The 26,276-nt window shown below is 40.5% G+C and overlaps 1 protein-coding gene across 1 annotated transcript in view; it reads right to left on the reverse strand.

Annotated features, from left to right (window-relative positions):
* Positions 1 to 26,276, reverse strand: part of CAMK4 (calcium/calmodulin dependent protein kinase IV) — a 170,212-nt gene that overhangs the window by 17,279 nt on the left and 126,657 nt on the right. The window contains exons 6-7 of the mRNA XM_056324814.1: positions 2,149 to 2,239; positions 188 to 262 (exon numbers count right to left, since the gene is read on the reverse strand). Coding sequence (XP_056180789.1) covers positions 188 to 262; positions 2,149 to 2,239 — 166 coding nt within the window. The remainder of the gene's footprint in view (positions 1 to 187; positions 263 to 2,148; positions 2,240 to 26,276) is intronic.

Consider the following 26,276-nt stretch of genomic DNA (forward strand, 5'->3'; position numbering starts at 1 on the left):
ACTTCATTGCTAGAGAATATGAGTTTAGTAAATTTAACCCCGTACCAGTTCTGAATTTTAGCTTTTATTTCTGTTTTTTAGGGGCTTTTTGAATTTTGACTTTAGGAAGAAGCATTTCAACTTGGAAAGAGAAAATGTAACAACTTCACATTAAGTGTGGCACACTGTAAATAATAAAACAACATACCACAGTACCCTGGAGTTCCACAAACAGTCTTCATGGTCACCTGATCTTCCACAATCTTGGAAAGTCCAAAGTCAGCTGTTAAGATTGTTTAGGAATATTAATATTCTTACTCCCTTGTAAAATCACTTTTTTTTTTGTTTACACTCTGTATATAATTATGTATTTATGCATTAAATGGACAGCACTGTTGTTTCCAGATATGAGGATCAATTTAAAGAATCTACCCAGACTGCAATCCAGAAGTAAAATTTGTCTGTAAAAATAAGTATTCCTGGCTCTTGCTTGACAGAAATGTAGCTCACATTTTACCCTGAAGGCTGCACAAAGCCAATAAAATGGGATGCCTAAGGGCATACATGCAGTGATCCAGAAATGCATTTTAGGTGTATATTCAGCTTCCACTCTGTGAGTAACCCAATAATCTGGGGTTAACAAATTGTGCATCAGTGATTTCTTGGACAATGGTCAGAGTACACAGTCCCTGCAAGAGAAAATCCCAGCAGTATTTTGATAGAAGGCTCCTGGGAGCATTGATGTTGTGCCAGGAGAAGTACTGATCACACTTTTTACAGTGTTTTTGCCTTGAATTACTACTTGGACAGCAAGAGCCTTCATGACATTACACGTTGTACTTGCATGACTCATTTTTTAAGACACAAAACCTGAACTCTTCACAACACTTTTAATTTTCACTAAGAATAAACTGAGCTTCTTCAAATTTTAATTTAGGTGATGACAATCTGGCCTTAAAAATGCAAAATAAAAGTATTTTTGTTTTATTACAGTAAATATAAAAGGGAATGTATTGGCTCAAGAACAGGATAAAAATAATTCATATTTTATTCTAGAAATGCATAGTTGGGATTCACTTGTCCCTAAATGATTATCCTTTATGTATTACTATTTATCTAAATAGAAATATACTTTATGTTTATAAACACTGCCATGTTCTTGATCTCAATGAGATCCTAATTTAAACAAGGTAATAACCTAACCAGAAGATGAAGAATCACATTTAGAAAAATACTTCAGAAGCCCCTACACCACTCTGTCCATCAAACTAAGGCCACTGGATGCTGCATTAAACTACCACGTTACAGCTGTTTAGAGCCTTTCCAGGAAAGATAAGACACCATCATCCTGAGATGCAAGACTTCCCTAGAAATTCATATTAAATTGCTTGGGACTAGTTCTTGGAAATCTGGCTCCTGAAACCCATGATGAACACTGGTCTGAGGAATGTGGCAATACTCACTTGCATTCCCCCATGCTTCCCAGTAAGGGAGCACAAGGTGATATTTCCACACTGGTTACATACAGCTCAGGTCCATTGCACAGAGCCCCTCTCTGCTCAAGCTAAAAGTGGGCATACCCAGCACTTCGCAAGCGCCTGCCATCCCCAACAGAACTGGTATAATACATCCCTGTTCAGAAGAGCCTGGTCTCATCTTGCCCCTCCTCATCCCCCCTGTAGTGCCAACCATGCTTCAAGTAACTTTCCTATCCTCTTTGCAAAGATCATGTCTTCTTATCCCTCAAATCTGCCTTGAAAACACAAGCCATCCTTCTCAGTTTGCTTTCTACTGCTTATCAGCACATTTGTATTTTCATGCCAATGAACATTTCCTCTTAAAATACTAGTTTAACAAAATAAGGGACACAGAAGTGGTGCGTGCAGCTGTATGCTGATCTCATGATCCTTCCTGTTTCTCCCGAGTGCTTTATTCTCTGCTGTGTTCTGCACAATTTTGGCTATAAATTCTCTAAGCAAGCACCTAGTATTGTATTAGTTTTAAAAACACCATGCACAGCTGTGCTCCTGAAGTCGTAACTTTTTGTTCATTTGAGTATAAGTGTTATCTTCCAATACAGTGGTTGTGAGACATATATACTGTAAACATCAGTTAGCACATACTATTGGTACAAAGGGATTAGAGAAGCACACATTTAATGTGGCTCACCGATTTTTAGTGGTGCATCTGGTGCTGGTGTTGCATAGAGTAGATTTTCTGGCTTCAGGTCACGATGCACAATCCCATTTGCATGCAGGTACTAGAAGAAGAGAAAGTCAAAACATTTAAGTGAGAATAAAATGTTATGGTCAAGTATGAATTAACATCTTCCTAAGAATCTGTAGCAGCAGATTAGTAATCCACTACCTGTGTGACATAGAGTCACTTAACTAATTTTCAGCAGCTTTTTCTCTGCAAACTTGCTCAGACAGGATCCTTGGATGCATATCGTTATCTGAATAGGAAACTAGAATTTGGGAAGGCAAAGTCAGCATTACATCCATTTCAGAAGAAAAACATCTCAGGAAGTATTATTGGCTTTTAAAGTACAGTCACAGCTTCTAGGAAGTACTCTAATAGATGTTGAATTACCAGTCGGGCTCAGAGGAGGTAGTTGCTGCACGTTATAATATTCTGAGAGATAAGAAAATGGTCATACAACTATTAAATGGACACCTTTGAGAAGGACACAGTATGTGTTCTGGGCCAACTATAAAAGTACTGAGGCCCTGGAGCAGGCTTCTCAAGGGTTTTAAAACCATCCAGTTGCAGTCTCAAAAATCCATCTGTCTTGCCAAAGCACATGCAGTACATGTGAATTCACTCACCGCTGAATTCCTCTAAAGATGCTGTTCCTGCCTGGCACTAATGGAAAGAATTTCTGCAATATATGGTTGCCTTTTATACTGCTATAGACAGACATAGAAAAAATATATAATATACTGATAGACAAAAAAGGATAAACTAGTGAAACAAATTCTGTATTTCTTGCTGATAAAACATTCAGCAGAACCATCTGAAGGCTTGGAAGAAAGGTGCTTAAGGGTAGAATTACGCTATCTTATCTGAAGATCTCCTGGTCTACATTTTAGTAGCATCTCCCTCAGCTGTGTTTTCACTATTAAAAAAACTCTCTGTGTGCACTGTTATGCACCAAATGACAAATGACTGAATATTCATCCAGAAAGCACAGCTACAGTGTGCACTTGAGTTAGCATTTGAGATGAATTCTTGACTGTGTATCTCATTGGAATTTTAGTTTTTATAAGTTGCCAGTGTTCAAATAACATTATGTAAGAACACATTGCTCTTTCCTTGGGCATTGTTTTAGTGACACTAAGTGATTTCTAAGTGTATGTTTCTTACAGTACAGTAAGTGGTTTTTGTTGACTTTCTCTAAAACCATAAAGTTGCAGGATTTGTCATGACATGTCAGCCAAACACTCTCATCTACTTTACTTCACAGTGAAATCAAAAGTGCTTGTCCCAGCTATATTTTCAACAATGAGATAGCTAATCAGTTATCCAAGGTAAAAACAGGCAACAGTATATGGAAACTGATGGATTGCAGGCTGCTACATCATTTAATGCGGTCACATCAGCAGGGTGGCGCACAATCATGTCCACCCTGGATAAAAATACATCTTTATCTGCAATGAAGACATAACTTTAGCAAAGATGCTCCCACAGCATAGCACTGATGTGTTTGACATGCAAAGGTAATAACAGCAGCACACAGGGAGTGCACCAAAAGCAATCAAGTTGGAGTGGACAGAAAGAGATGTCTGAACTGATCTGTGTTCATGTGCTGTCAGTTTAGCTGACTCTGTAGGAGTGAGAAGAATCAGACATATCACGATCGCTTGGTGGAAAGCAGACGCTTTTGATTCATTCATACGAAAAATCTGACCAATTTTGTGCAGAGAAATGTTCCAGCCAAATCTGCAGTCTTTTAGCAGGTCCTTTTTTACACATGTCCATAATCTTAAAAACATTCTATGGTGTGAGGCTGAAAACAACAAAATTTTCTTCTCTTCCCAGAACTGCATTTTTGTAGGAGGGAAAAACTTGGGAGAAGCTGTTCGACTTTTCCTCCCTTTTAAGTCATGAAGTGACACTGGCTCACAGAGCTCCTTCTCAGACATAGCAAGAACCATAACCGATGACATCTGCTAACCGTTGTTAATACAGTTAACTGTAACTTGTGCCTTATGGCTGACTGACTTTTAACAGAGTAGTATTGAACTTGCAGTGTGAACTCTTTCTTTATTGCAAACACATAAGTCCTCATGTCACAAAAGTTCCTTCCTCTACCCAGCCTGGTATTTGCAGAAAACTTGCAGGATGGGGTTGCCCAACAAACGTGAATTGCCTCAATAACCTAGCCCATGTCTTTCAACTATTGCCACCGCAATAGTCTGAGCTCTCTCTCTTGTGTGCCCTCCTCACAACACCCACAGCTACTCTTACACTCTTCACCACACCTCTCATTTCCCCAGCATCCTAGCCCAGAATCCCCGCCCACTCATAGTACCTCCTCTGACCTCTCCCTGCAGTCTGCAGAAATACTGTCATGGTTGCTACAGTCCCTAATTTCAGTCCCTGCTGCTCTGTCCTCTCTCTCCCACTGTTTTCTTTTGTTTGACTTTGTATTTAGTCACAAGATGGTACCAATGATGCCTGTGCCAGCCTGCATGTGGCATGGGCTGCCTCAAGCTGTCAGGTTATGGGGTTTAACAGACCTATTGTTGGCATCTCCTATCTTTGAGACCTAGCCTCATGTCAAATGAGGCTGGCCAAGAGAGTAAATAGTTTTGTTGTGAGCTAATAGACCAAATGGCAAAACAACCAAAAAAATCCCCAGTGTTTTCATTGATGCAGAGATCCCATCCTTCAACCACACAAAAGTACCAGCTAGCCTTGTGGATCCCCAGCGCTCTGAGGGGTGACACCACTGGCTGGACTTCTGTAAAAGGTAGCTGCCTCCAAAAGTCTTGTTATGAAAGGCATCTAGCACATGCAGCAGCCTCTTGTCCTCTAGTCTGAGCCACCTGTTATTCACTAAGCACATCTCTTGCTCCACAACACACTATGAATGGGACCTTCCAAGACTGTGTCCATTTTCAGCATTGCTCCCTTGCTTGGTAAATACCTTGGGACTTGTTTGCAGACTTTCACCAGTCCCAAGAGCTCTGCTCCCCATGTAGCATAACAGCTCCTGGTTTTGAAGATTACTTGGTAATTACATTGTCTGGTATATACATGAACAGTATTCTGAGTTAAGCTATCTTGATTTAGGAACAGATTTACTGAAATTATCCTAGCACACTTCATATAAAACTTATTGCAATTTATGTGTGTTCTGTTTTGATTGTTTTTCACTTTGTTGCTCACATATGATTTTAATGTGTCATGTTCCCTTGCAGGCAGCGTCTCTGCAGCATAAGTTCAAAGACTCTCCCAGTCTGGAGTACAGCTTTGGGCATTGCGTACTGTCATTGTGAAATAAACAGCCTGTGCTCTACTATTTATATGCTACAGCTCTTAATGACTAAATGAAGTGAGTAAATGAGAAGATCAGGGCCCAGGTATCAAGCCAGAGCAGTGTCCTGACTCACTTTACGATCTAGGCATTGCTGAAATATATCACTGTCCCCACCTATAAGATATAGATGACATTTGAAAAACATTTGAATTCTATGGATGGATGAAAAAATTTTTAGATGCACTGTGCAACAGTATAACATAGCATGCACATAAAATGTGATCATGACATTATACTCTTCTACTGCGTAAAATGTCCTGTTTTCACTTTCTTCTGATTTTCCATAGACAATGCCAACCACTAAAAGAAAATAAAGGCATGGCAGTTCTCCAATTGCAGCTTTGCTAATTTGTATTAGCAAATTGTGAAACAAGGTAGATAAAGAAAATTTATATTTACATCAACTTTCTGTATTTCCATGGCAACATTATATGGATACATTTAGTTATAGTCGTGTCCTGTAACATTTGTGTACTAAAATGTGAGATTTACTTGTAGAATAACAGCACTTTGTCTGGCCTGATGAGGCGTGGATGGAAGAGAGGCCTCCACAGGATCTCACAGCAAGGCCTGTGGAAGAAGACTGTGTGGAAAGTCTTCTTCATCTGAGCAGCTGGCGAATGGCACAGGGAAGAGAAATTATGCTTTCTCATATACCTTCTCCTCTGATTATTATTTTTTTTTTAATAGGAAGGCAGGTGCTCTAAATAGGGATAGTACTGATTTTAAGGAACATATGGCTATTCCATTTAGTGAAAGAGAACAAACAAGAAAAGGTAAAATGGAAACACTAGAAACCCTGAGCAGCCTGTATTAAATTAGTGAATTGACATGCAACGGAACTAAAATTAATACTGAAAAAATATATTTGTGCATCCTATGATTACACTTCTTTTTGAGTTGCTTTGGCCAACGAGGCCGAAGGAGGCCAGGTGGGTGAATCCGCTGTGCTCCAGGCACACAGTGGGGTACTGCACTATTAGTGTAAAGCATCTCAGATAATCTGGGAGAAATCTAGCAAAATTGAGTATGATAGTCTCATTACTCTTCGATAAACGTTGAGGACAGACTCAGTATGACACTAGGTGGGAATACAGGCCTTTTCCTGAAAGACTTCCCAGTTAAAATAAAGGCAGCCTTCATCTTGGGCTTTTATTCCCATGGTACACAACAGCAACTCATGACTAAGTAATGGCTGTGACTCTAATTGTGACTGCAGCAGAAAGATATTTTACTTTTTTAAAGCTTCTTTCTAATTGCTGCATAGAGTTCCTTTTTGCTCTTTGTTTTATGCTTTAATAATTCAGGTTCCTATCTAATTTGAAAGATTTTATGACAAAAGGACAAATGAAGACTGCTCTGGCCTTTTTCCTTAATTTTACTTATGGTACCTATTACACAGAAGTGTAGAAAAGTAGGGCTGAAATAAACCTGAATCATCCACTCCCCTCTGTGCTCCTTGGCAGCGTCAATTACCTCTACAATGGTTGTTTGTCCAATTTATGCTTAAAGACCTCTGATACTAGAGACTCAATAATTTCCACAAGCAATTTATTACAGGGCTATGCTCTCTTGACTGTTAGAAAGTACTTCTCTGTGGTTTGCCTGAATCTTGGCAGGGGCAGATGAAGCCCTTTACTTTGTTCCTCATATACCATAGAAACAGAAAGCAGATTATTCACTTTTCTGCAACAGCCTTTTGAGTACTTGTTACCACGTATACACTTATTCTCTAAGAATAAAGAACTTCAGCTTGCTTGGTCTTTTCTCACAGATCATCTCCTCTAGACCTGTGATAATTCTTGTTGCTCTCCTCCAGGCTGTATTGACTTGCATCAGTGTGTTGAAAATGCAAAAATGTATTCCAGTTGTGGCCCGACAGTTTTTACAGAATGAATTAACAAATCTATTTGCCTTTTTTGCAATGTATCCCATTCCTGTTGGCCTTTTGATCCAGTGTAAGCTTCAGGTCCTTTTTGTTTTGTTCCCATGCCTATGATTTTACCGTTGACTATTCAAGCTGACAGTACAGAAAGGACACTGAATTTTACCAAAGTTATTTATTTCTAATCAGGCTCTCCAACACACTTGTAGTTTTTTCCAATTTTATATTGTACAAAATTTTTGTAGGTGTATCCTTTATTCCATCATATACTGATAGACATTCTCTCAGTACAGACCACCAGTCTCCATCCAGCTTAAAATCCCATCATTGTGACCACATTCCCCTAACTTATTGTGAGGCTGTCAAGTAAGACAAGTGCCAAAAGCTTTATTCACGTCAAGTTTGTGTGATACCTTCTGTTCCTCCATTACTAACAATGCCTCTTACCCTGCTTGAGAAAAAAACAGACTGATTTGGCATGATTTGATCTTGACAAAAACTTGCCTCACTGCTGACCTCCCTGCTTTGTTATCTCCCAGGTGCCTCTATTCCATTGCTTCATTACTTAATGCAGATATTTTCTGGGGAGTGGAGGCAGCTGGTCTATAATTCCTCCCTTCTTCCTCTTGATGTGAGTACTACACACCATCTGCTTCTCTGCCCAGCTTGCACCAGCAGTGAGTGTTACCTGTTAAATCTGTTTCAGACTTAAAAGGCTTGCTCTTTAAAGATTGTACTATGAAGGTCACTGGGTGCAACTAATTAAAAAATACCTAAATTATTTGAATACTCTCTGACTTAGTGTATTCTTATTCTAGGCTCACATTTTACTGCTCAGTCACTGCTGTTAATTGTACTAGGCATCTAGTTATAGCTGAACTTTTACTGAAAACAAGTGGGGAAAAAAAGACAAAACCACTGCTACCTTCTAGACATCTTTCAATAGGTCTCCTTCACCTGGGTCTCTTCTTATGAGGACAATTGATTTTTCTACCCTTCTTATCTCATACTAGATGTATCTCATTTTCTACCCTGGCCATTCTGACATTAGCCTTCAAACTCCTGCTATTCTTCCATCTCAGGCTTAAACAACCTGACCTGTGTCCTACTTTCTGTATATTTCATGCCTGTGGTTAATTCCAGGATGTGCACTGTCCCTGAGCACTGGCCTTTGTTCAAGTGGACTGATGAGAAACCAGATTACCCCTGACCACATTGGTATGCTCCCAGGGTCCTGCACTCTTCCTGGCAGGCACAAGGCCACTGCTGTCAGTGCTGCAAGTGCCCTTCTGTCAGCAAGAAAGAGAAAAGTCCTAAAATATCTTTGTTTCCACTTGTGAGAGTGATTGTGAGCTGCACAGCCTTTGCGTTTCATGATGTCTCCTCATTAACCAGGTGATTTTGATGTCAACTGATCCCAGCTCTGGACATGACCTCCTGTGTTGCAATGAACAGAATCTGTAGAGCAAAGACAGCCCTGGCAGCAATGAATGTCCTCATGATTACTGTTGTGCATATGTCCTAAGTCCTTTGTGAACCTGTCCTGTTCAGTAGCCCTTGGTCTGTCTTACAGAGCCTCCTGCCACGTATGAACCCAGCTCCCTTGTGAAGTTGCATTAGATGATCAAAGAGATGGTTAAGGGAGCTTCGCCTGCACCTTTGTTCACACCCGGCTCACACCTGCCCGGCTGGGCAGTGCTGCCTTGTAGGGTAGTACATACTACCTCTCCGGTTAATGCTGAACAGCCACTGCTGTGGAAATGATCTGGACCAAGGACCTAGCTCTCCTTTTTCTCCTCAGACAAGATGACAGTCTTCTGTGTGCATTGGTTTAGTAGTAGGGAGAAAAATGTGATCTGATGTGGCTGGGGCAGTGGTTTCATTATAAGCATTTCTGTCCAGGATGCCTATAATATGACTGCCACATTCATTAACACCAGATTCACTCATGTTTTCAGAAGGAAAACTTCTACTTAGGATATATACATTGAATTTATTACAAAATGAAGCCCGTAGGGTCCTATAGAGAGAACCAAAGGCATACATACCAATTCAGTACTGGACATCTTCAGCTATAAATGCAGTCACTACATCTTTAAGAAACTGAAAAGGGCATTTTTTTTCTTCATTTTCAGGAATGTCTAGACTTGTAATTAAGCTCTTTCTGTAGCCCTTACAAAAACCCTTACAAAAGCGTGTCATTTGATAATGAAAGCTACTGCACAGTAATTTAGTTTGATTGCAGCTGTATACTGTTTGATAGACGTGGTTAATTGATAAAGTTACTGAAGCAGTTAAGAGAAAGTTTAAATAAACTTTTATAATCTAACAGGACAAAGAAAAAAATACATACATTCCTATTTTCTACGGCTAGGAAGGCGTGTGAGCTCACCTTACGTATGCAGAATGGCAAAGCCAGTCTCCATATAATTTGTGTCTAAAACAATCATTCAGCACAGATATTAGAGTACAGGGAAACAGATATGCGTCACTCAAGATGTACACTTAGTCAGACACTCCACATTGGTGTAGACTTTGGAAAACAAGACACACATGGCTTGGTAGAATCAACAGAAATCTAAAATTTCACAGGTAGTGAGCATCTATGCTCTGTTATAATTTTCTGCATTTACCAGCCAATTCATGATTCACACATCCAATAACTGCATAAAAATTGCAGACTGATATGAGGATATGATATGTGACCTGGAGCTACTGTAGTCTTATCCTACAGCAAATGATGCAGATCCTCAGCACCTGAGGTTTCACATCTTTAAAATGTTGTGACACGTAAACTGTGTTTTAGATGCCTGAGTGACAAGTGCAAAAGGGGAATGGGGACACATAATAAACTGCTGTTGAAACTGTTCTGTCCCCACTGAAGTCCATGCAAAATTTCACTATTTCAATTAATTCAGGCTTTATTTAAAAGCACAGTGATATGGTTACTATGAGTGGCCTTTATTGTATGTCCATTTACCCCTCAGGCAGCATATAACTTGGAACACAGAACAGGACATGAAATCCTGTATGCTTCAGTTTTAAGAGTTGGATAGTTTGATTTCTTCTGGTTATGGAAAAATGCATTTATCTGAGTTGTTTGCTTACAGTATAAACAATTTATTTAGGGCTAAAATTATTATTTTTTTTTTACAAAATAGAAAACAATTGAAATTACTTTGGAAATGCAAGGATTGTTTTGAGAAGTGTTGCAAAGTGTATCTGAGACATCTTGCTCAAAGAGCTTTCAATAAAAAAAGACAGTCATAGTGTCAGAATCTAGCTCTAAAGGAATCAAAAAGGTTCCAGTAATAAAAGTGCAAAATCAAGTTATATATACAGCATAAACTTCCCTTTGCCACCGTTCCCTGACTGCAGTTCCATTGGCTTTGGGAATGAATGAACAGAAGACCATTTTATCACTGCAGAAGACAAAACCAACATTGATTTCTTTTCTGAACGTATTCCAGCACATTTTGGATTTCTGTATCTGGATAACAACAAAGCAGAGTCTTAGAAAGGCACCAAAGAATAAAAGATTCTCCAAACATCCTGCAGAAAGCCTATTCTTTACACTTCTCTGGCTTTATTGGTTGCTCTGGGAAATTGGAGCGTGCCATTATGACTGCTGCTTGACAGACTGACAGCCAAATAGTTTCATAAAACTTCAATTAGTTCTGTAAACTCATTTAACAGAATATTGTTATTAGTGGAACAAAGAATATTTGCGTTCGTACTTTCTATAAGTATGCAGTAACACAACTAATTTGATTTATGATTTCAGATAATACACCTGTGTATTATAAAAATTTATGAAGAAATGCATCAGCACAGATGCATAAATCCAAAACTGTTTATTTTCTTTGCTGGTCTACTATAGACAAAGTTATGAGACAGCTTAGAAGGGAAGTTCTAAATTAAGCAATTAGGTTATATAAAATTTTAACTGCAATCTCTACAATTATTTTCTTTTACATTTGGAAATAGTTTTATCTTTTGAACTTTCCTGCTTTTAGAAGAGTGAAGCAGCCTTAAGGATGATGACACTATACCAGGTGTGATCACAGCACATCATGTACAATCATTCCTGTACAATCTGACATATGTAGGAGAGAATAACGCACACACCTTCCCACACAAATCCCAAATGAGCGGGCTTTGTGCAGAGAGCTGTTTGCAGTGGCTTGAAATTCTCCTCTTAAACTGTAAGTAGGCCACAGCATCGGAGTAGGTAGAAGAGCTTTGCTATAGTGGCTGCTTCTTAAATCCATCCAGAAGAGCCGCCTACTTGCACACTATCTGAATTCAGTGAAGAATTAACATACATTAACAATGTTCCTCATACAGCCACTCTGCTTAAACTTGCTTTTTCTGCATGGCTGGGGTGCAGAAGACAAAGGTGTTGTTCCCTTCCTGCAATTGCCCAGACCCCTTGTATAGGGTAACCTCGCTGCCGCCTCCACACCTACTAGGCAACTGCTACGTGCCTGCCCTCTGTCCGGTTGCATAATGAAAAAGTGAATGATATATGTTTTATTGGGAAAACTCAGTCATTTCTGATGAAATTAAAAAACCCCCATGATATTAGATATAGGGTAACGCCACAAAATTGTGGGGAGAACTTACTGAACATGCATGGCTTAATCTGTCAGAGCCGCTGAGGTGCAATACAATTCTTTCCTGTCCACAAGGAGTTGCAAAAAACCCCAGGAGAGCTAAAAAACCCTACAAACAGCCCCCTCCCTAAAACAAAAGCCAAAAAGTAGCAGTCCTGCCCTTTGCATGAGCATCCACTTCCTCTGTAGTTTTGCACAACTCACGCAACTTCCCTACTCAACTTACTTAACTTAGAATAGCTCTTACAACCCTCTGAATTGTGCTGAGGTTTTATTGTTTGTCCAGTGATCTGAAGACAAAAAGTATTACATGCATATTACTTTGCTACCACTTTTTTCTACTTACTCTCTGTCTTCAGCATTTTTTACTTTATTGACCACAGTCACACTATAAACAAATAGAAAAAAAATCCATAATAAGAAAGAGTGTTTAATTAATTTCTAAATATTAAAAATATTTTAAAAGTATTAGTGATGCAATTATTTGAAGGCCAAGGTAAAAGAAAAGCTCAAAAGCTTCATAAATCCACTTTATCTGCCTTTGTAAATTAATGCCACTATAGCAAACTTAAAAGGAAGCAGGGATGAATTTTGCAATCAGGCTTCTTCCTTTAAGCCAACTGTATAAAACTTCGGAAGGTATTTTATCAGTCTGTCAACCCTGTATATAATACAAACTTCAGCAACATCACTGTAATTATAGCAAATATAAAACAGAAGCAGATTCTGTATTCTGAGTGGGTTACTGAAAAGCAAGTAATGTTTTGCAAGCCAGAAATGTCTTTGGTTTTGCTATTTGGAAATTAAAAAAATACAAATGAAACCCACAATCTAGAATAGATCTAAAACTGCTGTCCATGATACTTGGTGCTAGTGCTGACCCCAATAACCTACAGCATCAGAGAAACATTTAGCTGATGAAAAACTATTCTTGGCACTGTTAGGTTTCACTAACCATGGAGATTTGCTAACCGTAAAACTCTAGTATACTTGTAACGGAGCCATTATATAATGACCTAATTAGCCACAGGTGCACATCCGTTCACTGTACATCAAGGTATTCTATTTTTCTTGCAATAATTTTGAGTTTTATATTCTAATAAAACTACAACATTCCATGGCTTTTGATTAATTTCTCTCCCTTTTAAAAAGGGATATTTCAGAAAATAATGTAATTCCTAAATGGGCAGGTTAGAGCTTATACTACTTGCTTTTGAAGAATTAAAGTGATTTTGTTCTGCTTGTACAGTACAGTTATACTAGTAAGTTAAACTATGCCAAGGACTGCTCCTGGGTGCTAAAACTCACTTGTCTACAGTGTTCCAATATTTAGAATGTTCCTGGGTAAATTAGCACTGATCTAAACAGCTCCCTCTTAGTCAAGCTGAAGATTATTCCCTCCAAGCAATTTGAAACTGGCCACTTTGTTTTGAAGGCTGGCACAATTTAATGGTATGGATATTGGCTGTTGCAAGCCATTTGGCATTGCTGACAGTGACTGACCTCACCTAATTTACTAGCATCCACAGAGATCTTATAATTAAAGTAGTGGAGCGTTAGTAAGACAAGGCTGCTGGAATTTTGCATCAAGCTCACACATGATCACAGCAGGGCTCAGGAAACCTCACATGTGTGTTTTGGTGCGGTCAGTCTCACTGCTGTTCTGAAGGGGAGATTTCAGGGTAATCAACCAATGAAGGAGGATGACATTTCTGTTGCCCATTTATGAAACCTTCCCGAACTATGTGTAAAAAAAAAATCTATCAGTTTTAACACATCATTGTATCTAATGAATACTTATATTTCTGCATCTGAAATCCTATATCTGCAGAAATAACACACAGATGTTGTTTTGGGTGAATTATACTGCTTTTGTTGAATTGTGAAGCTTGTCCTACACATAATAACATCACTTGCTAAGGCTAATTTTGATCTTATATTTAAGCAAGGACTGCCTAGACCATATATTTAAAAAGAAATAAATTCTTTTTTTACTTTTGTTACAGACTTTTTACAAAACATAGCTCTAAACAGCACATCCCTCAAAATCCACACACACAGAAGTGTTTCCATTTATTCATCCACTAGAGGTGAGCCCTCACTCTGTGCGATACAAAGGCCCACCTCAGTCTGCCAGGTTCCATTACATGAAATCATAGTGGTGGTGAAGCAAATCTGGACTGATCCCAGCACCATGACATGTGCAGTCTCCTATTCTGAAGCAAGGAAGGAAAACACACAGTTTCCAGCAGCAACACTATACCTCAGAAACCTCGCTTGAGGTACACCTTGCAGGCTCGATCTGCCAACTATACTGCCCCTTCATGTTGTTGCAACATAAAACTTACACTCAAAACCAGCAAAGAAGACTACTGTAACTTTACGATTGTCATTCAGTGTCCCCTTAATCTGAAAAAACACAAACCAAACCAAACCAAAAAAAAAAAAAAAAAATCACGGACAGTTATTTAGGATCCCTAAGAAAAAATCATATAGCTAAAAAAATTGAAAACATAAAAATGAGCTATGCCTGCAAGAACATAACTGGAAGGAGTTAAAAAATTCTCATCTACGAGGAAGGGGAGGAGGTCATGATGATTAGGCTGTGGATATCCCTATTATGTAGATGACTGCTTCCTTTGAAAAGCTGTCTCAGATTGCATACTAATATAATTATGAGTTTTCTGGAAAGGAATATTACATGGTTTGTGCAGGCTCTTGAATGCAAAAGAACAATTCACATTCTACTGGAAAATGTGATGACCTTATCAAAGCACCTGAACTTCATGTTTTCAGTGTCTGGAATTCTAAAATATGATGTGCTACCTGGAGAAATGCTGAATTGTAAACTGAATTTGCTATTAGCTCCTCTGTTTTCAGAAAGATCAGCAACAGATTAAAATGGGATGTTTAATTTCTGTCAAACAAAGAAATCCCCCTGTGGATGATGTGCTTTTTTTCAGAACTTTAAGCACACTGCTGATTTTTAAAATTTGCCATGTTATTGATGTCTAAAGTACAGAAGAGTGCAAACATTCTCCTTTATGAGATCTGCTAATACTGGAAGACACAGTAAGAGATTTCATTTAGAATTCTATTTTTGTCAGCTAAAATTTTCAGAGTCCTGTATCCACACATATTTTTCCTATTTTCTACATGGACCTATCTCCATTTAATTCCAAATTTTGATATTATAATGGAGATGTCCAAAAGAACCTACAGCCAACCTATTCCAAACTGCAACACTCAGGTCTGTTTCTGTAGGAGAACAATGTATCACATTAATGCTTTCTGCAGTGAGCAGTGAGAAGATACAGCTATGAATGTGCTGCCATCTCTGGCCTCTGCCTCAGGCTCTGTAGTCAGAAAATCTGACCGCAGAGGAGCCTGAGGTGCAAATCCAGCTCAGGTATACGTCTTACAGGCCACTGGTAAATAGTAATTTTCAATTAGGATTTATAGCTAGAAAAATCACAGCCACACATGACAAGCTGCAATGAATCCTATGAAATCAGTGGAAATGTTTAATTTATCTTCAAAGAAATCAAAGTGCACATGCTAGTTTTTGCTTTTGTACCACATTACCATCTCTGTAGCCTTGATCAGCCTGCAGTCAATGCTGTAAATCCCCCAAAGAATTGAGGCCTTCTGTTTCAAAACTGTGAAAGTAAATGCAATGACCATCACTCAGTCACCTGTCATTGCTGCACTCTGAAGGATGGAGACAGGTTGGCCAATATATTTTTCTTTTTGCATTTTAATTTAGGATTATGTTTTTTTCTATCATGTACAAGAGACTTAAGGTTTAGGGACAGTGTTAGATTTATTCCTATAGTGAATAGGGAACTACAAAACTATCTGCCCTCTCACCAGCCACTGAAAGCAAATAAAGCCTAAGCTGAAATCTTTGTACATCTCTTTTTCAGAGCTTTTTTAAAAGAAGTATGCAAGCAGAGAGCAGCTAAAAAGTAATACTTTCCTGGAGACCACAGGAAATTGTGGTCATTGTACGACCTCTCGCTTTGCTTTTAAAACTCTGCATAGACTAGCGATGTGGTAGGCAGCCAGCTAGTGACCCCTTCCAAAATGGTTACAGCTTACCAAGCAGGGTCTTAATGTACTGGCGGAGGATATTGTCCCTCAGCTGTAGTAGGGGCTGATGTGCAGCACCAGGTACGAATGTGCAGCTCCACATGGAAGCGGTGTCAGTGTGATGAACATTCTTAATTTTCCACTAATGTATGACAGGTTAAATGCATGTGCTTTCTCCTAAGACAAATGCATCTTGATTTCTAACTCGGTTTGTGTACTGTGTGCTGGTTTATGTTTAGATGCATACAGTCATCCATATGTACGTATCATCTGTAAGTAACCTAACATTGGCTGCTCTCAGTAGGCTCTGTAGTATTTTTTTGTGTGTGGAAAATAATCAGCTTTTGCCCACAGTTTATATGCATCCTGTTATAATTCTGTGATAACACAGTCACAGGGTAATTAGGAATGTCTGGTCCATCGTTTGATCTTTATCGATTAGTCTGGCAATCAGTATGAGACATAAAACGTAGTTACTGTTACTGAGTAACTTCTAAATTGAGGGGATGATGGTATTAAAATCTTGTTTAGAAAAGTCCTTTTACTCAAAATCTCAGTAAATAAAATCAAAGCATGTAATGAGAAACAAGAATGTCAGCTGGGATGACAAACTCCTGCTGCTCCTGCAGCACCCCTGGAGCAGGCACCGGTCGGGACACCCTGTTCCCCGAGAGGCTGGTGCAAGTAAAGGAGAGAGTGAGTGTGTGCTGGAGGCTTTGCCTCTGCAGGAGTCTGGGGAGGAGCAGGACGAGAAACCAACAAACTCATTCAGTGCTGACCTCAGTGGAGGCTGGAAGTGAAAAGATTTCCAGCAAACCTGGGCTGGTCAGGGTTGCTAACAAGCCTTTCCTCTGAGTGATGTTTTACATTCTTTAAAGATCGCAGGGAGCTCTTGGGGAGAATCTGCTGAAGTAAATGGCAGAGTCAAGTGTGCTGGCTCCTTTCTTTCCCTTTTCCCTTTTTTTTTCCTTTCCTCTTTCTTGGTTCTCTTTATTATGTGGAGTTGCTCTGGCTCTTTCTCTCACTTCTGTATCTCACATCTCTGAATCTAGAAGTAAATCAATATTAACAAGAACAAGATAATTTGGCCTCATTCAAATAAACAGCTAATTTCCTATTGATCAAAGTGAGAAAACAATCTGACTGAAGAAGTATGAAGGTCTGATTGAAAATTATGTCCCCTCTTAAACCTCTAGCTTTCACCACCTCACTCTTTATAATGCCATCATTTATGGATGTTTCTAATCATAAAGGTTTCCGGCTTGCAATGACCTGAATTATGAATGTGAAATATACGAAGAAAGAAACACACAATTAAAAATTCAAAGCCTTTCACTGTTTTGTATGGCACAAATAAGCAAAAGGAGCCCAAGCCCCCTTTTGCCTTTGCAGGTTATGGTTGAACAGGTTTGCTAGACTAAAAAGTGCTAATGGAATATCAACCAACGTTAATTTTAACATATACCAGAACATGGGGTGTCACTTTACCTCAGATGAACCACATCAAAACACAACTGCGCTGGGCACAACAGCAGATGTGAACATAAACACCAATGCTGAAGAAGAAAGCAATGCTTTGCCTAAGGACTATTTACAGAGCAAAATATCCTTGTCTCCAGAGGTTTTGATCACCTATTGCAACAACCACAGACATGATTACATCTGAATTTTAGTAAGGTATCTGATATTACTCCAGATCAATTACTCATTTAGCTGATGTTTGCACCGAAGGAACTGGAGATTAGTACAAGAAATGCAAAATGGGCAGGAAATTTAATCCAGTCCTCCTTTGCCCTTCGATTAAATTTACCTGGAAGGGAGTAAAGTACCTGGTGTGAATAAACCCTTTCTGGACAACCAGGGATCAACAGGGGAGTGGAGAGGCTGCTGTGTGATGAGATGCTGCCAAACTTGCGTTTTTCAGCAATGCAAAGTAAAAGTTTGAAGGAGGATTTGACCACTGTAACTACATCATGATAAACACCAGACAGGGTGGAAGGAATGGATTTAAGCTAAAGGATTCTTGGCACAAAAAAACCAACCAGAAAATAGTATGAATATCTTTATAGGCTAGAAATGAGAAAAAGGCTCCTCACTGTGAAAGCCACAAGTATTCAGGGCAACGTTCCAAGAAGTGTGGGGAGGTCAAATAATGAACTGCTTCTCAGGTGATGCTCAGTATAGTTATAAAATAAGACTACACAACACAGGTCCTGTAAAGGCAGCAACTGCAGCAGAGAGCTAAGGGAATGTGTGTTGTCTAGTTTTATGACCCTGCAGTGAGAAACTCCTTCATCCTCTTTCAGGAGAGTTTGTGTGAATTGTCAAACCCAGCCAGATCATCTTTCTCAAAGTGGTCACCATGGAAAATGACCCAACTTTCCCATTAAATCTTAGGGGGTCAGTGCTGGGCAGGTACCTCTGCCAGCCCTGCAGTGACATAGACAGCCAGGTGCCCAGACTTCTTGGGGGCCTCAGGAGGCACCGATCTGCTTAAGCCCAGCTGTCTCTCCTCCTCCTCCTCCTCCCCATGGTGCCTCTGCTACCTACGCTGCCCACCACAGCATGGCTGCCTGACTGATCTGTACCTCGTTGCTTCCACTGCCCTGGGCATTACCTGGGCACCTGATGGGGGCTGCAAAGGGACAAGATGAGGAAGGCATGGGGGCACCAAGGAGCAGGAAACACTACATAAAGACAGGAGGCAGAGTGTTGCACTCTGAATGTTGAGATGTTGCTGCAGCTCTGTTACCTACAAAGGGAAATTTGCCTTTAAGGTAGAAGTTAGGCTGCAGTATTTTTTTACTGAAAATCATTATTTTCTATTTTCCACTTTAAAGACTTTTTTAGAGTGTCTTGGGTATTTTTCTTTCTCCTCTTTTTATACTATAACTTTTTGAATGATTTTTAGTTGCAGTTTCTAGTGGTTTCTGTGGGTTGTGCTACTTAGCAGAAATAGGAGTTGATGCATGGGGAATCTCACTCCATGCATCAAATCCTGTTTCTCAGGTAAGAGCAGGCTGAAAGCACTTGTGCAGTGGGACTGGTGGACACTAAGGCTGGAAGTAGGAAGGCCAAATGAGAAACGATGAGCTAGGAGGACTTTGTTTCACCAATGAACTGGAAACAACTGCATCCTTATTTAAGTATTGATCTCAGTTCAGTGCTTGCCAGGGTGAGCATCCTACTGAGAGACAGTCTTTGCTCAGCCAAGGCAGCAGTACACAAAATGCTGCAAACAAGTAAGCAGAAATGATTCTCCTGTCTGCTCAGCCTTGCACTGGAAGAATTTCAGATGAGGAATGTCTTTTGTCAGGAAGGAACAGCTTGGGCTGCAAGGCTGTTAAGAACATGCTGAAGGGGAAAGATTTAAGAGGCTGCTAGCTCCAGTTCAAGGGGGAAAGCAGAGCAAAGAGATCTCAAAGCTCTGAGGAGGTAATAAAAAGGAAGGGTACTGCTGAAAATGACATCTTGTAATCTGTGAGGCTCACAGAAATCCAGCAAACATATGTTTCACTCAGACTTTTGGCAAACTGTGGTGGGTTAACCCTGGCTGGACACCAGGTGCTCACCAAAGCTGCTCTGTCACTCCCCTCCTCAACTGGATGGGGGACAGAAAATAAAACAAAAAGCTTGTGGGTTCAGATAAGGACAGGGAGATCACTCGGCAATTACTGTCGTGGGCAAAACTGACTCAACCTGGGGAAATTAGTTTAAAATATTATGATTCAAATTAGAGTAGGATGATAAGAAATAAACCCAGAACTTAAAAACACCTTCCCCCCACCCCTCTCTTCTTCCTGGACTTTATTCCCGATTTCTCTCCCTCCTCCCCCGAGCAGTGCAGGGGGCTGGGGAATGGGTCGGTCCCTCACACACTGTCTCTGCCGCTCCTTCCTCCTCAGGGGGAGGCTCCTCACACTCTTCCTCTGCTCCAGCATGGGGTGTCCCCCCCCAGGAGACGGTTTTCCACAAACTTCTCCAACATGGGTCCTTCCCTTGGGCTGCAGTTCTTCACACGTTGCTCCAGCGTGGGTCCCTTCCATGGGGCGCAGTCCTTCAAGAACAGGCAGCTCCAGCGTGGGTCCCCCACGGGGACACAGGTCCTGCCAGCAAACCTGCTCCAGCCTGGGCTCCTCTCTCCATAGAGCCACAGGCTCTGCCAAGAGGCCGCTCCAGCAGCCGCTGCCCATGGGTCACAGCCTCCGGGGCATCCCCCTGCCCCACGGTGTGCCTCCACGGGCTGCAGGTGGGTATCTGCTCCATCATGGGCCTCCATGGGCTGCAGGTGGGTATCTGCTCCACCATGGGCCTCCACGGGCTGCAGGTGGGTGCCTGCCCCACGGTATGCCTCCATGGGCTGAGGGGCACAGCCTGCCCCACCGTGGGCTTCACCACGGGCTGGGGGGAATCTCTGCTGCGGCCTGTGGAGCCCCCCCTGCCCTCCCACAGTGCTGGCCTGCAGGGCTGCAGGGCTGTTCCGCTCACACATTTCACTCCTTTCTCAGCTGTAATATGTTGCACAGGTTCTTTTCCCCTTCTTGATGTGCTATCCCACAGGCACCACCACCGTCACTGATGGGCTCGGCCTGGGCCAGCGGTGGGTCCGCCTTGGAGCCGTCTGGTGTTGGCTCCATGGGACATGGGGGAAGCTTCTGGCACCTTCTCATAGAAGCCACCCCTGTAGCCCCCTGCTACCAAAACCTTGTCATGCAAACCCAATACACAAACACCAAAGACAGCACTGCAGACTATGAGGCTGAGCTCCTACATGGTCTTGTCTATGACAAGGTCTCCAGTTTATGTACATAATTTCACTTATGTTTTTAATTTTGGATAATTAACATTCTTCAACTTAGCCCTCATAATACTGCTAATAGATTGGCTATAATCCAACTTTGCTTCTATTGCTGCTTTTCTTTTTTTTTCCAAACTGGTTTCCAGGTGCCTGTTTCTCTCCTGTTTTTCATCTCACAGGCTAAATAGCCAAGCCATTTGTATTTTCCTGCTCATTTGAGGGGCTGCCCCTCTTCTCTGCTATCTCTGTTTGGTTTAGCCTGTCCACCTCCTTCTCCTCAGTTCTCCAACACCCCCTTGCACTGCTGCTCTTATCCAGAAACTCTCACCAGGATCTTCATCAAGCACAAGCTCCCATCCACCTTTATGCATTTTCCAACATCCTGACAAGCATATTCTATAATACACAGAGCTCTACTGTTTTCCTTGCACAGCAAAGATAAACAGTTTCATGTGACTGCAAAAGGTGAACAGCAGTGGGTATTGGCAGGTCCACTGAGGTCTGTAAAATATCAGTTTTACTCAAGGGCAGCAATCATTCCTGTAACTGGACATCTGTGTAATGTTGCTGAGCACATCAGCTGAAAACGCAAAAGGAGGAGAGAGACTTAGGTGTATTTGTAATACACCTAAATGTGTATTTACATTTTTATAAAAATATACGTATTTTAGAAAAATAAAATGGACTACTAGCACATCCTAGGTGTATAAGATGGACTAGTGTGATGCCATTTTTGCAACAAACAAATGCAATCCTTTGATATAGCAGGGGAAGTATTCCCACAAAGAGAGGTACTGCTGCACAAGGCTGTTGTTGAACCAGATGCCAAAACAAGCTGATAGCTGTGCTACTATATGCTGCAACACTGAACTTATATATTGAGACTTTTCTGGTCTGAAGAACAAGCAGAGATTTTTGGAGAACATGAAAATTCTCATTTATCAAGAAAAAAAAAAGTGGGATACAATATTTTAAATTTATAAGGTGATAGGTGTAAAGATGAGGTCTAGCTGAGTGATCGGGGGAATTAGTTCAATTTTGAATTATTTCACCTGGAGCATGGGTGTCTGCAATGGTATCTGGGATTGGAGTTCTCCCACAACGGCTGAAATTGAGTTCAGATCTCCAAGTAAGAAATCTATTAACCCTGAAGCCCATGTCCATATGAGCACAGATTAAACATATGGGCTTATTTAGCTTAACAGAAGTTGTATGCTTGGGAGAGGAAAGAACTGCTGTTTCTCAAGACAGCAGGCAAACGTCTAGAAGGGATACATACAGAGGAATGAAAACCCACAGCTGTTCCCTAAGCACTGGGATGAGAACAAGTTTCCAACAGGAATTCTGGAACAAAAAGCTGACTAGTCTTATGATCAAGGCTCATCACTCTGTGAGAAGATATATCTATGACAGCAACACTGCAAAAGAAAACTTTAAACTAGAAACATGGTGAAGATAGAAACAGAAGGCTGAACTTCATATTTGAGGATCCTTCCCTTCCCAGGCTCCAAGAGGGAGCATTCCTGCAATGACAGGGATGTTTTTTTCCAAGCTGTGGAGTCAACAAGGCCAAACTTAATGGCTGTGCTTGCTCCACAGAACTTCAGTGGAGCACTGATGATCCACATGGAGAATGGGGGATCCAATCTTGGTAAAATCTGTACTTTTATGAAATGTATTCTTACGTTTCGGTGTATTTCCACCCCCCACCCCCCGCTAAAGCAGTCAACAGAAAGTTTGAGGTTTCAGCTGATAGTTACATGCAGTCAGCATTCAGCTTCTGTGAGCTTGCAGAGATGAGAGTAACTGTGTTTAGACAAATATGATTAAACAAAGACAGAACAGTTTCAGATAAAGCAATGCCGCTTCCAAACAAGGAAACAGACACTATCAGGCACACTGTCAAATATAAGATTTAGCAGGAATAGCTCAAAAATATAACACCAATGAAAATGCCAACATTTTCCACCATTACAATGACATTTACTGCAGTTACTTCTTTGTCGAACTTAATTATCTTAACTGCCACCGTGTTTAAGCTATCTTATCACAGGTTTTGGAAGCTTTTATCACAGAATTATAACAGGATGCATATAAACTGTGGGCAAAAGCTGATTATTTTCCACACACAAAAAAATAAAAATACTACAGAGCCTACTGAGAGCAGCCAATGTTAGGTTACTTACAGATGATACGTACATATGGATGACTGTATGCATCTAAACATAAACCAGCTCACAGTACACAAACCGAGTTAGAAATCAAGATGCATTTGTCTTAGGAGAAAGCACATGCATTTAACCTGTCATACATTAGTGGAAAATTAAGAATGTTCATCACACTGACACCGCTTCCATGTGGAGCTGCACATTCGTACCTGGTGCTGCACATCAGCCCCTACTACAGCTGAGGGACAATATCCTCCGCCAGTACATTAAGACCCTGCTTGGTAAGCTGTAACCATTTTGGAAGGGGTCACTAGCTGGCTGCCTACCACATCGCTAGTCTATGCAGAGTTTTAAAAGCAAAGCGAGAGGTCGTACAATGACCACAATTTCCTGTGGTCTCCAGGAAAGTATTACTTTTTAGCTGCTCTCTGCTTGCATACTTCTTTTAAAAAAGCTCTGAAAAAGAGATGTACAAAGATTTCAGCTTAGGCTTTATTTGCTTTCAGTGGCTGGTGAGAGGGCAGATAGTTTTGTAGTTCCCTATTCAGAGCATATTCCTTCCCTTTGAAATCAAGAGGAATCGATTCTGGAGATACAGTCACCCGCTGTGAACTAAGTATGCCACAATGAGGTCATAAAATCCCTAGGAAAAAGTGTAGTTTTATGAAAATTTTTGCCAAAACCAACGTATCCTAATATTCAGGACAGGATCTGAAATCTGTAGTCTAAAGGGCTTAAGTCTTTGAGCCAGCTCTACTTGCTTCAGCAAAGCCTATCAGTATAGGACACTTGAGGCTATATATATTACATATTAAAGACTGTGTATATTTCTCTGTGTACTGCATATTAGAATGTGTGAATCTGTGATGTCTCAGTCCTTTCCTCAAGAAAAGCTACTTTTCAGGACAAATGCCAAAAGCAAAATGCTAAAAAAAAATACTAAAAAGAGGCTTTAATTTCAGCAGCCAAGAAGAACTATTTTTTTGTAAATGGCCGCAGGCCATTTGTAGTTATTTTTTCCATCCCTATCTGAAGCACTGTTTTCTTTGCTTTAAGAACACCGTCTTCTCAAGGCAAATCTTGGACAAAGAATTGCTGTTGCAATGGTGGTTGAAGGCAGAAATACGTAAGAAGAGTTCAAACTAACATTCACTCTTACTGTGCTGCTCTCTATTGCACAGCCTTTTAAAATACTCCTTCTTCTGACCTTCACTATGAGAAGAGGAGAGAGAAGTTCAAGCAGCCTGTGGTCAACAAATGCCTTTAATTTTACCAGTCAAGGCCAAAATGAGTTATGTCCACTGACATCATGGAGTGCATTATCATCCTTCCAGAGGTTTTTTTTCCTTCTACTTTCAACTTGGGAAGATGAAAGTTTGAAGATACATTTTCTTCTTTTCTACCAATCAACAGGGCATAACTGAGGCTTCAAGCAATCCTCACTGCCCCAAGCAAGGCAGCATGCAGGCTGCTGCTCCTATTACTTGGACCCTCTTTCTGGAGGGGGCAAATCCACCCCAGACAGATGCAGAACCAGGCAGCAGGATGCTGCAGAGAAGCTGCTTGGTGACACCTCATTTCTGCAACAAGTTGCCTGGTGTACACATCCCTCTTGTGAAGGGGTGTACTTTCCAGTCTCAGAAAGGGCTCCAGTAACCCAGCACAACCTCAGCTTTTTTACCCAGATTTTACACTGGTTTTATTCGAGTTTGTCCAGGCCACAGCACACCTGTTTTCCAACACAGTCTTCTATTCTTTATGTTGAAATTGGGTAAGGAAGCTTCATTAAATGCCATATAAACAACATTTTAAATACATTTATTTCAAATATTGTATTTCAGTAGGTTGCATATATTTGACATGCAGAATGCTTTGATCTGTGCAGACTTACTTGAAATACAAAATGGAGCTGTATTGCTAAATCACATTAAACAATTTTCTAAGTTAATTAAGACATAATTCTGTATACTCAAAGTCAGTGGCAATGCCTAAGGAGCAGAACAAGCCCACTAGCATTATCAAAGCCTGCAGCTAAATTCATCTGCCTATTAAACTAAACACATCACATATTACAAGGAACACTGGGGTATTGTTTGTTAGCAATGTTCCCCTGCTTAGAAAAAAGAAAATTAATACAAAATGCAGGGTAGATGCAACAAAAGACCTATGCTCCATCGCAAGGAAGAGTGGCTTTCTATATTGTTAAAGTACATCCATTCACAAATCTACTGAAACAGCTATCTTTAAATATCATGACTATATTACATGTAAGTTGAACGCTGTCTGCCACCAATGAAAGGTTGCAGTGGCAGAAAGTCTTTTTAGGGTGCTCTGAAAAAGGGCTTCACCTTGCTCAGGCCACGGTTGCCATACAGTGGTTGACATTGTCAATGCACAGAAGTGTAGTGGCACTCAGAAACTTCTTCTTGCCTAAATGCAATGTCTATCCTATTTACCACTTTATTTAAAGAAACAGGCTCTTTAAAGCTTCTGTGGTATGAACTTGACACCTAAATGAACCTTGGTAGTGAGGATGGGAAAACCAGAGCCTTTTCTTGTGGCTGAATAATAGCCAAGGGTGCAGATGGGAGTTTGAGAGAATGTAATGCTTGATGTAGCGGAGCTTTTTTCCTGTCCACTGCAACCGGGGTTCCAGCTCAAAGCAAACATTACTAGGGCTAGATGGCAACTGGAGATTAAACCTGATACTGGACAAAAAAACATGCAAATCAGTAAAGGAAGTCATAGTATCTTTCACTTCGAAATACATTACCTTTGCCTTAAGTTGCAAATGATGTGACTGGTATTTTCCTGGGACAGGTATGAAAAAAAGCATAGAGGATTTCAGAGCTATCTCATTGCACATTATCTTTTGGTTGGTGTATGTTAAACCACTATTTAGTGAAAGCACACAATGAAAATCAGCCAGTCATAAGGCCCCATACGTCTGTGTCATTACAGAAACAGTTCCTGAACCCAATTATCATGAATTGTTAAGCATAAATTGCTGGCATTGCTAAACATCACGGAAAGAAGAGTAACCTAACAGCTTCTCAAAAGCACAAATCTCGCTTGAATACTCTTGTATACTTCTTTGTACACAAATTTGTATACACTTTTAGGTATAAAATTAAGAGGAAATCAAAATGGTTAGCAGGTGAAGAAAAGTACAGTATGTAAGAAGCTAAGCTTA

The sequence above is a fragment of the Falco biarmicus genome, chromosome Z (genome assembly GCF_023638135.1).
Source record: "Falco biarmicus isolate bFalBia1 chromosome Z, bFalBia1.pri, whole genome shotgun sequence".
Lineage (NCBI taxonomy): Eukaryota > Metazoa > Chordata > Aves > Falconiformes > Falconidae > Falco > Falco biarmicus.